At 41.3% G+C, this 12,615-nt stretch overlaps 1 protein-coding gene across 1 annotated transcript in view; it reads right to left on the minus strand.

Moving 5' to 3' along the window:
• The window catches only part of Acer2 (alkaline ceramidase 2), a 38,827-nt gene that overhangs the window by 11,388 nt on the left and 14,824 nt on the right, over positions 1 to 12,615 (minus strand). The window contains exon 4 of the mRNA XM_015502567.2: positions 8,714 to 8,851. Within this exon, the coding sequence (XP_015358053.1) occupies positions 8,714 to 8,851 (138 nt within the window). The remainder of the gene's footprint in view (positions 1 to 8,713; positions 8,852 to 12,615) is intronic.

Here is a 12,615-nt window from a genome sequence, read left to right on the forward strand (position 1 = left end):
ACTTAATGAGGGCCTAAGCAACTAAGTGAGACCCTGCCTCAAAATAAAAAAATAAAAAGGGACAGAGATGTGACTCAGTGATTAAGCACCCTGGGTTCAATCCCTAGAACCAAAAAATAAAAATTTAAAAAAGAGTAACCCTATTGATCAGGTCCCAAATTCTCAGAGTCCATGCTAGGCACTGTAGAAGACAAAATAAAAAGGTCTCTTGCCTTACAATTTAAAAGGTAAAAGAAAAACTGACACCAACACATATCAACAAATGCATGTACAATTGGTCTGTTACAAGAGGTTCCATGAACATCCAATGCAGTTAAATGTAGAAACTTTAGCTTAAGGAGCTCACTTAAGTCCTTCCTCTATGTCTTCTGAGCAAAGGGAGTGCAATAAGAAATATTTGACTTAGACATTATGGATATTGCTGAGGTCAAGAGAACAGAGAGCAATGTCCTGGAGATAAAGTACGTGGGGGGCATCAACAAAGAGCCGAAGGTCAGGCTATTAGTCATCATGAGGCCCACGCCAGATAAGGGCAGGGCAGATGCCCACAGACAGGGCGAAGGCAGTACAGAATAAGGGGGCCAGGGCAGTCCGTTGCTGTTCTTCCTCTAAAGAGAAAGCAGGTCCTGCTAGAAGCTACTGACTAGGCTGACTTGCATTTGATCCAAACCTGGGCCCCCTTAGGATTTTGTCTCATTTTTAAGGCTTTTATCAAAATATCAATGTGAGGTTAAGTCAAAAAAAAAAAAAAAAAAAAAAAAAGCAAGGCAAAAATCATACATATAACAGGACCCTATTTAGGGACTAAAAAAGTCTTAGGGAAATGTCTACTATTTCTTTTCTTATTGAACCTTATTGTATTCCAGAGGTTTTTCTTAAGAATAATATCACTCTTATCATCAGAAAATAGTATATTTTAAAATGTCCTAAATGCAGCCAAGTCTCTTGGCAATGTGCCTTAACACCACAAATTTCAATAAGTGTGAGGTCATGACCCCAAATCAGAAATAAACTTCTGTATTCTCACAGTATGAAGAAGGTTCAGAAAGGACAACAAAATATGAAAAGACCAGTCACAAGCTTTCAGAGTGAAGGCTAAAGAGAAAAAGAAAGCTAAAAAGTCCTTCCTCTCTATCTTCTGAGCAAAGGGAGTACAATAAGAAACATTTGACTTAGACATTATGGATCACGCTGAGGACAAACAGGGAAGATGCTAGAAAGAAATGCAGAGTGCCCTCGTGTCCCAGAATTTTATCAAAGCAGGGAAACAATTATCTTTTCTTTTCCTTGCTGGGACTAGGGGTGGTAACTGGGACACAGCAGGAAACAAAGAGACCTCATCCCTGCCCAATGGAACCCATGTCAAGCAGAGGGACAGACACTGAATAAAAAATTAACACAAATAATTGTCTAATTATGGTGGGAATGAGTACCACAAAGAAGTTCAGGGTGGTAACAGAACACATAGACAGTTGAGCCCCAAACTGAAGGATGAGTTAGTCATGGAAGAATGTCAGGAGAGAGGCAAGAATGAGAGCCTGGGGCTGGAAGGAGCTGAGCCCACAGGAAGACACAGGAGTCAGAATGGTGAGGACAGATGTAAAGGGGAGTCTCATCTTGGGGAGGTCAGCCTTCAAGGCAGGCAGGGACTTTTGAAGATTCTTAACTTTATCTTACAATGTCAACTAATAGGAAAACGACTGTGACCATGTGGGATGTTCAGGGAAGGAAGATGGAGCCAAGTTTCTGACTTGAGCAACTAGATAAATGGTGCTCCCATCTACTATGGCCGGAAATAATTGTGAAGAGAACTAGAAGTGGGAGAGGCAGATCAGGAACCTATCTTTGGATAAGTTGACTTCTAGATGCCTGTTTATACGGAATTAGAGAGGTGAGGTAGGCAGCCAGATACATAATGGCAGAGTTAAAAATGGACTAGATTGGAAATGTAAGTTTCAGGAGTTATCCACATATATACAGTAATTAAAGCCACAGAGGTAGATGAGATCTTTCAAGGAGAGGTATAGAAGGAGAAAAGAATGCCTTAGTCCATTAGTGCTGCTATAACAAAACACCATAGCCTGGGTTGCTTATAAACAAGCACTTATTTCTTTCCATTCAAAAAGCTAGGAAGTCTAAGATCAAGGCACCAGCAGATTCAGTGTCTGGTGAGTGTCCATTCCTCATAGATGGTGCCCTCCCACTCTGTCCTAACCTGGTAGAAGGAGTAAGGAAGTTCTCTGGGGCTTCTTTTGTAAGGACACTAATCCCATTGATGAGGGCTCTGCCTTCAGGACATAATCTCTTCCTTCAAGTCCCCATTTCTTAATACCATCTCCTTGGTGATTAGTTTCCAACACATGAATTTGAGGTTGCACAAGTACTCAGACCATAGCAAACAGAGAGCCCAGGATGTGCCTGAAGAAATTCCTTAATGCAAAGCTGTACAGAAAAGGAGTCTATGGGGCTGGGGTTGTGGCTCAGCGATAGAGCGCTCACCTAGCATGGGCGAGGCCCTGGGTTCAATCCTCAGCACCACATAAAAATAAATAAAATAAAAATAAGGGTACTGTGTCCAACTACAACTAAATAAACATTAAAAAAAAAAAAGATAAAAAAGAAAATGGAGTCTATGTGAGAGACAGGAAAGCAGTTACGCAGAGTCAGTAACAAAACCAGGAGGACATGGTACCACAGGAGCCATGGGAAAGAACATTTCAAGGACGGCTACCGTGCATACACCCAAGAGAACAACACATAGGTTACAGGAGGGCAGAGAAATGATCACGGGATAGGCAACATACCAAGAGGGGGTTGAGTTTTGCAGTGGGGGAAGAAGCCAATTTGGATTGCATTGAAGAGTAAACGAAAGACTGTTAGAGAAGTTTGGCTCTGGAGCATGGGGGTCGGGTAGAGAGCAGTGATGGAGCAGATATGAACTGAGTGCAAGTTGGTTGACTGGGGGAGATGCTAATGTGTCCATGGCTGACAGGAAGGACCTGTACAGAGGGAGGGATGACACAGCAGACAATGTATAGCAGCAAAATGGGTATAGAAGAGTGGAGGGAACAAAGCGGAGACACAAAGACTGCTCCCGGATGGAAAGGAGGGCACTTCCCACAGTGCTGTCACTGTTAATGGGACGATGATGTCCAGTTGGCTACGGCAATGGCTAGCGTTTCCATGGAAGATGTTAAGCATGCAACAGAAACTGTTTCCTTTGTGACTGCTTACAAAGATTAGGGTACGAAAGGCAAGTGTCTCTCCCTGCTCAAAGATTACAACTGTGAAACAAAATTTATAACAGTCTGCCCTAATCACTTGTCTCCCCATTGGCTCAATTAGATACTATGAACTTAAAATATTTTCCTTTGTCTTAAGCTATTTTTAGTAAAACTATAGGCTAAAACATACTGTGAAGACTCAAAAGTTAAAATGAAACTATGTTGAGATGAATTCTCAAGACACACAGCTAAATCCAAAACATTCTATTCACTTTGGGTCCCATATAAGCCAGCACTACTGGGCCAAACAGTACAAATGAAAATCCACTTCAAACGTCTTCACTAACAATTTTTTTTTAAGAAAGAGAGAGAGTGAGAGAGAAGAGAAAAAGAGAGAGAGAGAATTTTAATATTTATTTTTTTTTTAGTTATTGGCGGACACAACATCTTTGTTTGTATGTGGTGCTGAAGATCGAAACCGGGCCGCACGCATGCCAGGCGAGCGCGCTACCGCTTGAGCCACATCCCCAGCCCTTCACTAGCAATTTAATCACATGTTTTCAAGATCCGTTCATATCCAAGGCTGGCTAGAGGAAGGTACCTCAGGAGCCAGTTTACTCATAGTCCACCATCATTATACAGAAAAGTCACTTCACTAACATCTCTACCCCAGGGACAGTAGGGAGAATTCCTTAATAATAAAAATAGGATTTCTAAAAGATCCTAATAAATAAGAAGAGAAGGACATTTCTCTTTAAGTTAATTGAGCTCCCCTTGCTGAAACAAACAGCCAAGCAAAAGAAAAGGCAACTAGTGTTTGTTAAGTAACTACCATGTTACAGATATTAGACTAAATAGGCTTATTTAGGTCTCACTGAGACCTAAGCATTATTATCCTCCATATCAACAGTGCCAGTATGACCAAAGTACGTGAAGTAAATGCCCAGAATTTCCAGAACCGAGACTCAAACTAAGCTCTCTAGCCCCCAAACTCATGTTCCTTCTGTACTTTCCACTGAAGGGATGAATTCTGTAATGAGAAGTTAATGCTTCCTAGCAAGCTAAAATGCAATCTTTAAAATTTTCAGAGTAATGGGCACTCTGGAAAATTCACAGAGTTACAAAGCATGATTTCTGCCTTGGGACAACACAATATCAGAGAGGAAGAAGAGAAGGAAAGTTGGAGACACAAATCTACATTCAAGGGAGAATATTCTAAATACTATATAAAAGCACCAAGAGTTTAGGAAGAGAACAATCACATCTGGCTGAGGAGAGAAGTCCAGAGAGGCCTCAGGAAGGAGCTGGCTGCAGGGTAGGAGGCTCTGCATAGTAGTAGGGGGGAAGGGCATTCCAGAGGGAGAATAGGGCTGGGATTGTGGCTCAGCGGTAGGGGGCTCGCCTAGCATAGGCAGGACCGGGTTCGATCCACCACATACAAGTAAAGGCATTGTGTTGTGTCCATCTACACCTAAAAAATAAAAAATATATTTAAAAAAAACAGAGGGAGAAGAAAATATGAGGGGGAATCTAAAGGCAAGAAAGCAAGGAACCTATTCAGACTGGTTGGCCATGGGGCATATATAAGGAGCCAGAGGCAGAATAGGCCCTAAGGGAAACTTGGACAATACAAAGCCATTGAAGACTTTTGTACCAAGGAGAGAGAGTACCATGAAAAAGACCCCTCTTAAGATAGAGAACTGGAGGAAGAAAAGAGCTATTACAACACAAATGCAGTGGCCACTGGAGAGGTGGGAGGGTGGGACAATAGGAATGGCAGGGAGGGGACTGACAGATGAGACACTGAAGAAGATTCCATCAAGTTTAGTGGTTTGAGGTGGCAGGAGACTAAGGAACCCAATTTTCAAGTCTACAGGACTGGAAAATAGTGAGCATTAAAATAATTCGGGGAACTTTTAAATGGGATTTGGGAAGGGTAAATGTTATGGCTTGAATGAGGTGCTCCTCCAAAGCTCCTGTGTTGATGCAGGAATATTCAGAGTTGAAATTATGTATTCTGAGACCTGTAACCAAATCAGTCCATCCTAGTTTGAATGTCTGACTGGGTGGTAACAGTAGGCAGGTGGGGCATGGCTGGAGGAGGTGGGTGGGTCACTCAGGTGTGCCCTTGAAGGATATCTCTTCCCTGTGGCCCCTCCCACCCCTGGCTTCTTGGCCACCTTGAGCCTAGCAGCACTCCTCCACCACACCCTTCCACCATGAGGCTCTGCCTCACCTCAGGCTCCGAGCAATGGAGCTGACCCACCAAATCAGACTAAATCTCTAAAACCGTGGTCCAAAATAAACGCCTCTAAGTTGTTCTTGTTGGGTATTTTAGTCACAGTGATGAAAAGCTAACTAATATTGGTAACAAGAAGCATAGTGAGGAGATAGGCAGAGCAGACAGGGCACAGTGCCAAGCAATGATCATGAAAAGCAGTGCAGGAAACAGGAGTCTAACTGAGGCTACCCAGCAGGTAGCTGGAATCAGGAGAAAGGACTCCAGAAAAAAACAGATGAAGATGGACTGCAGAGAATCACGCAGAAATGACAGCTGAACACAGAGGGATTTACATCCCCATCCCTTTTTATTTTGAATCCAGGATCTAAGTTGCCCAGGCTGACCTGGAACTTGTGATCCTCCTGCTTTAGCCTCTTGAGTAGCTGTGAATATAAGCCTGTGCTACTGTGCCCAGGTACATTTTTTTTTTAAGACAGATAAGATGGCAAAGAATAAAAAAGCTGGAAGAGCATACAACAAAAGCTAACAGTCATTATCACCAAATGACAGGTTTAGCCATGTTTATTTAGTGCTATGCACCAAGCATTGTTGGAAGTACTACAATATATTAATTTTACATTTCAGACTCAAATAGGGAGAGAGCCAGGTGTGGTGGTGCTCACCTGTAATCCCAGCGGCTCAGTTCAGGAGGCTGAGGCAGGAGGATTGTGAGTTCAAAGCCAGCCTCAGCACCAGCAAGGCGCTAAGCAACTCAGTGAGACCCTGTCTCTAAATACGATACAAAATAGGGCTAGGGATGTAGCTCAGTGGTTGAGTGCCCCTGAGTTCAGTCCCTGATTACCCACCTCCCCAAAAAAAAAAAAAAAAGAAAAGGAAGACATATTACAAGACACTTGAAAATGAGTAGCTAAGAAGGAGGGGCCATGGAGATAGAGACACTCTTTAAAAACAGGGAAGAAAGTCATTTTGTCCCACAGCTACAGCAAGTAACCTGGATCTCAGCCAGTCATCAAGGCCACTGGGCAGATATGCTCAGCTCTAGGCAAACGCACAACAGTGGCAAAAGGGCTTCCAAACAAAGGCCTCAGTGATGATACCTGAAAGGGTGAGAGAGCTTCACTGAAAACTTCCTGCATGAGAAGAAACACGGCTTGATGGTATTCTGTTACTTCAGACTTACTCAGCATTACATTTGTTGGTAAGATGGCCAGTTATTTACTGACGACCACAAATTCCTCCTCTTTATGTTTCTTTATGATCTGATCCCAGTGTGCCACCCAGAAGTGGGGAAAGTGCTGTCTCCAGAAGGCTAAACACCCTCTTCCTGAAACGTGCAGCTCAGATCAGTCTGAAGTAGATACCACACAGAATCACAGGGCACATTCTGGAGAGCGTCTGTTTGTTTGTTTGTTTGTTTTTTATTTTTGTCCATGGCTTTACTCAGCCATGTTTCCCATACTATAAAATTCACCCATTTAAAGTATATAGTTCACTTTTCATTTATTCAGAGTTTTTTGACAATCATCACAACCTAATTTAATGATTTATGTCTAACATTCTAAAAAGAAACACTTTGCTTATTAGCAGTCATACTAATAGTAGCTGAGACCTTCCCCGACTACCTCCTTACATGCGGAGGCCACTCCTACCCTCACCCAAGCCCCAGCTGACCAGGTTTCTGAGCTTTTTAATCTACAGATAACAGCCCCCACCCTGACCTCCCAAATCAAAACCAATGCATGAGCAGAGCTAGTATCTGTACTTGGCAAATGTACTGCCTGAATGGTTCCCACGACTTTCCTGTCAAGAACCATGACAGCTGACACTTATTTAGGACTCAAACAACTGTAGAGTGAGTATACGGAATAAGCAGAGTTGAGGTTGCTAAGAACCCTTCTATTTCTAATAAGCAATATTACACTAATGAAATAGAAAGTTGATTATTTATTCATTGATTTAATTTATTTTTGGTGCTGGGGATCAACCCAGGGCCTTGCATACACTAAGCACACACTTACCACTGAGCTATACCCCCAGTCAGAAAGGGGACTTTTAAAATTAAGGTTATTAGGATGTAGGGACTAAATCCTTTGTAATTTACTCAATTATCTGTTTTTTCACTCATAGCACTCACTACCATAGTTATTCTTCTAGAATCAACTTGCAGCCTGCTTCTGAAATGAGTCTCTTACATCGCCAGTCCTTGAAGGCAACTCAAAGAAGCCAACTAGAGATCTGACAGCATTCTTTACCTGCCAGGCAGCAAGTTCAAATCCCTCATCAGCCAACTAAGGCCCTGAGTTATTGCTGCCCATCAAAGCAAACCCTGGAGGCAGGAAATTGGAAAGCAATGTATATAACTCCTCTCTAAGCAAGGACAGAAAGCTGACTAAACACATTGCACAGAGCAACTAGTGCGCAGAGGGAGATAGATTGAGACTTCGGTTAACAAACTCAATGTCTACAACAATGAGCAAAGTGTGAATTAAGGTGTATTTTTTTAAAGTGGCTGCAAAGAAAAAGAAATGTTCCAACAAATATTAAAGTAAGGGCAGTGATTACTTGTACTTTAGATGAGGCGAGAAGAAAAGTCATGTACACACAAGTGCTAAACTAAATGTTTTTAGATATCCACCTGCGCCCTGGATTTTACAACTTCCCAAAGGAAAATGCTTATGCAAATAATGAGCCTGAGCCTTGGAGACACTAAGCCTGAGAAAGTATCTCAGCCCATTCACCAAGTTTATGTTTCCTTGTATACACAGAGTCACTTTCCCTCCCCCTTCCTATTCTTCCTGTGTATGTGAACACAATGACCCCTACTTCTCTTTTCTCCTTAAACCTGTCATATGGACTAATGTACTCTTCTTTCTACAGAATTAAGTCAACAGCTTGGTCTTGGCACTTAATCTTATTTTTTTTTTTTTTGTCTTTTTTGGAACTGGGGGTCAAAGCCAGGGCTTTGCCAATGCAAGGCAGACGCTTTGCCACTGAGCTACATCCCAGCCCTGATAAGCTAGCTTTTGATCATTAGGATGTATGACACCACTAAACAGCCACTCCCCTCTTTCTGAAAATGAGATCATTCACATTTTGTACCAAAGCATCAAACCTGTTCCAATCAGTCAGGAACTAATTCTTCATACAGAACATTTTTCTTCCAAGCCGGAGGAAACAAAGGAACACAGAGCTAAATGTTCCCATTACAGGGACAGCCCAAGGGGTGAGCAGGAATAGTGGCACTCACCTCTTCAGCTCTGCGATGAGCAGCGCAGTACAAGGAACCCCCAGAGTCATCAGAGAGATGTTGTTGATGGCGGGCTTGACAAACGCCAGGCATGTTGTAACCACAGACAGGACACAGACCACCGCCTTGAATCTGCCCCTAAATCCATGGAAGCAAAACCAAATCTGTTAGCAAAAGAGTTCTTGATCATTTTGTTTGATTAATGTTGGCCAGGTACAGCCACTGCTATTCATGTGAGCTAAAATGAACTTGTGTTCAAAGTACCCATGTGTGCAAGCCATTCACACTCACTGGATCAGCAAACCCATTTCTAGGGATTTATTCTTGGGAAATAATCAGAGCTTCTCAAAATTGTTAGCCATGACAATGGTAAAGCTAGAATCAACCTCAGTCTCTGGGGGTGAGATATGGATAATCATTCTCCTGGTGTGAATTTCCTATAAGTTTTCAGATGTTCTGCATCAGGGTTTGACAAATGTTCTCTGTAAAGGTTCAGATAGTAAGTATTTTTGATTTTACATGCCATGAGTTCTCAGCCACAACTATTCAACTCTGCTACAATAGAAGGTAAGTGTGTTTTGTGCCACTATGACCAAAATATCTGTCAAGTACAAGTTAAAGGAGGAAAAGTTTATTTAGGGCTTACAGTTTCAGAGGTTCAGTCCATGTTTGGCTGACTCCATCGCTCTAGACCTGGTGAGGCAGAACATTGTGGCAGAGGAAAACTACTCAGCCCATGACAGCCAGGAAACAGGGTGATTGAAATACCAGGAACAAAATATAAACCCCAAAGGCACACTCCAAGTGATCCACTTCCTCCAGCTACCCCCACCTCCCTACAGTTACCACCCAGTAATCTATTCAAAACATTAAGCCATGAAATGCAATAATCCACTGATTAAGTTATGGCTCTCATAGTCTAATCCTTTCACCTCCTATATTAACACAGGAGTTTTTTTTTCATATCCAAACCATAAGTAAATTAATGGCCATTTCTGTGTGCCAATAAAATTTGACTTGCAAAAGGAAGACCCATCTGGTCTACAGGACATAGCTCACCAACCTCTGTCCCACCAAGTGAACATGTAGGACTTTTATGAGAAAAAGCAGAGACTGTTAATAAACCATAAAGCTTCTTAGTTTAAGATGAAAAAAAAAAGTCTACATATCTAGCACACAAAACTGAAAATTCTAAAAATATATGTATCTACTGACAACCTGCACATCTGGTAGGCACTAGAATTTGTCTTGACAGGCTCTTAACATGACAAATCTTGGAAAAGTCATTGATACTCTCCTCACACCCCTCAGTAGAGGTCACTCCAGTGGAAAAGAGTCAGAAGTGGCGACGTGATCCTGCACATGCTGCTTCCTCCCTCCTGGGGACCCCATTTCCTGATCTATAAAATGGAAATGCTGGACCAGACGATCTCCAAGGCCTCATCTGTGACTTAAATTGAGGAGCACATGATTTTCCTGAAATTTCTGTTATTCCCCATTAGCAGAATTTGCTTTGGCCAAAAGCCTTAGAAGAGGTCACGGTTAGGAAATTAATTGGAATGAAATTCTATTATAAAGAAATCAGAGGGCATTGAACATTCAAAATACAAATTTATCTCTTAAATAGGAAAACCATTTATCATCAAGGCACGGGAAATCATTGATCAAGCTGCCAACTTTCTGACTGGAATGAACACGCCTTATAGCCCTGAACTTTTACCAGAGGAAAAAATACATATTGGAAAAGATCCAGGCAGCAAATCCTCAGAAGAATTATGTTTTTCTCCTGGCCTTAGCTGGGTTCTTCTGCAACTGGATGAAAAGCTGCCTTCTGTAGCACCAGGGTCAGCCATCATGTGCCTGACCCTGGGGACACAAAACAGACTCATTCACTGGGTTTGAGGTTCTGACATGTCATCCTATTTGGCCTTGTGGGTTTTTGTTTTTTTTGTTTTTTTTTTTTTTTGGTTCTGCTCCATTCTTTCTCCTCTCCTTCTGGGATGCTCCTTACATGTATTTATTTACCTTCTCACTACATTGCCTGAATCCCTTACATTTTCCTACACATTTTCCACCTTTTTGTCTCTTTGGGTTTTTCTGAAATTTTTTCTTTACTTTTTTTTAATATTTTTTTGATTGGATAAACACATAATCAGAAATTTTCAAAATGTATCAAGTCAATGTACCTAATGATTAGGACTCAGTTACAGGTAAGACTGGGGAATAGGGTGATTAAAAACATAGGTGTTAGACTGGGGTCGTGGCTTAGTGGTAGAGCACATTGTCTAACATGTGTGAGGCACTGAGTTTGATTCTCAGCACCACATATAAATAAATAAAATAAAGATCTATATATAACTAATATATATATGTATATATATTTTTTTAAAAGGCAAGGTGTTTCAGCTAGACATTTGGGTGTTCAAATCCTGCCCTAATCACTTAGTAGCTGTGGAGCCTTTAGAAAGTAACAATTTTTCAAGTCTGTTTTTTTTTTTTTAGTTGCAGATGAACATAATATCTTTATTTTTATTTATTCATGTTTATGTGGTGCTGAGGATCGAACCCAGTGCCTCACACATGCTAAGCAAGTGCTCCACCACTGAGCTACAACTACAGCCCACAACTCTTCAAATCTTTCCCATGTAAAAACATGAAAGCACCAGTACCCATGATATTCTTGTAAGCATGAAAGCACATAACAGTGCCTGGTACATGTTATGTATTAAGAAAACAACTATTACCATTCTCTTTATCATCATTTTGAGGACAAGTACTGTTTAAAAAATATTATTCTTGTTGATAATATCACACTCTCAGGAAGAATCTGGCAGAGCCTGTGCTGCAATCCCCAGGGTCTCTGTATAACATTGCCAAATTGTTCAAAGGCTTGGGCTTGATGAAACATGTTTTTAAGGAGACTATCCACAGACATCTCCCCACATCAGGTCCAGAGAGTGTGGAGGAATGTTCTGGCCAATGAGGACATCCCGTGAACACACAATTCTGCAACCAGCAAAAGTAAACAGAGGTCATGTGGCCAACAGAAAGCCAGATAGCCCAGCAGACCCAAGTTATCAGAGGTCCCTGGGACAACAGATTTCAACAACTCTAGAAATTTCCAGAGAAGAGGGGCCTGACAGGGTGTTTTCTAAACTGTAAAACAGTATTTCGTCCTGTTTTCAGTTTTCCAGCCCATAGGATCTCATACTGGAACACAAGTTCAGGGAACCCATGGTACTCTTCTTCCTTTTTTCTCCAAACCAAAATCTGGCTACCCAGTGCCATTATCATAATATTATAATAACAAATATGTGACTAAAATCATTAGCTACCCTTAATCCAGTGGTTTTCAACCCTATCAAACCCTGTCATACTCCTTTTTTATATTAAATATTTGGTAGTGTCCCTTTAACTCTTCTGAAATAATATGGAATTTATGGATGATAAAACCTGCTATCATTGTGACCACCAAATACATGTCCACAAACTTCCCAAATGTCCCTTAAGAGAAGGAAATATTCCTGGTTAGGATCCACTAACTGTTAGGAATAGAGCATAACCTATTTATAATAGAAAGCCTTGATATTTACAGTAGTACAGCATTTGACCCTAGAAGAGATCTCAGAAAAAAGTGCAACCCTGTCATTTCAAAATCAATGAGGAAAGGCCCAGAGAGTTTAAGATTCCGGCCCCAGGATGTCTGGCAACTGAACTAGAAGGACAGGTAGATCTCAGCCTATTCCCTTGCTATACGATTCAGAAATGAAGTGGGTTATAAAGTGAGAGTTTTTCCTGGATTCTGTGGAGGCAAATAATAAAAAGCACATATCAAGATAAATTATTTTTGTTTTTTCTCAAAACAAAAATATATAAAATTATTAATAACCATTAACAGCTGA

This window comes from Marmota marmota, unplaced genomic scaffold (assembly GCF_001458135.2).
Source record: "Marmota marmota marmota unplaced genomic scaffold, marMar, whole genome shotgun sequence".
Taxonomy (NCBI): domain Eukaryota; kingdom Metazoa; phylum Chordata; class Mammalia; order Rodentia; family Sciuridae; genus Marmota; species Marmota marmota.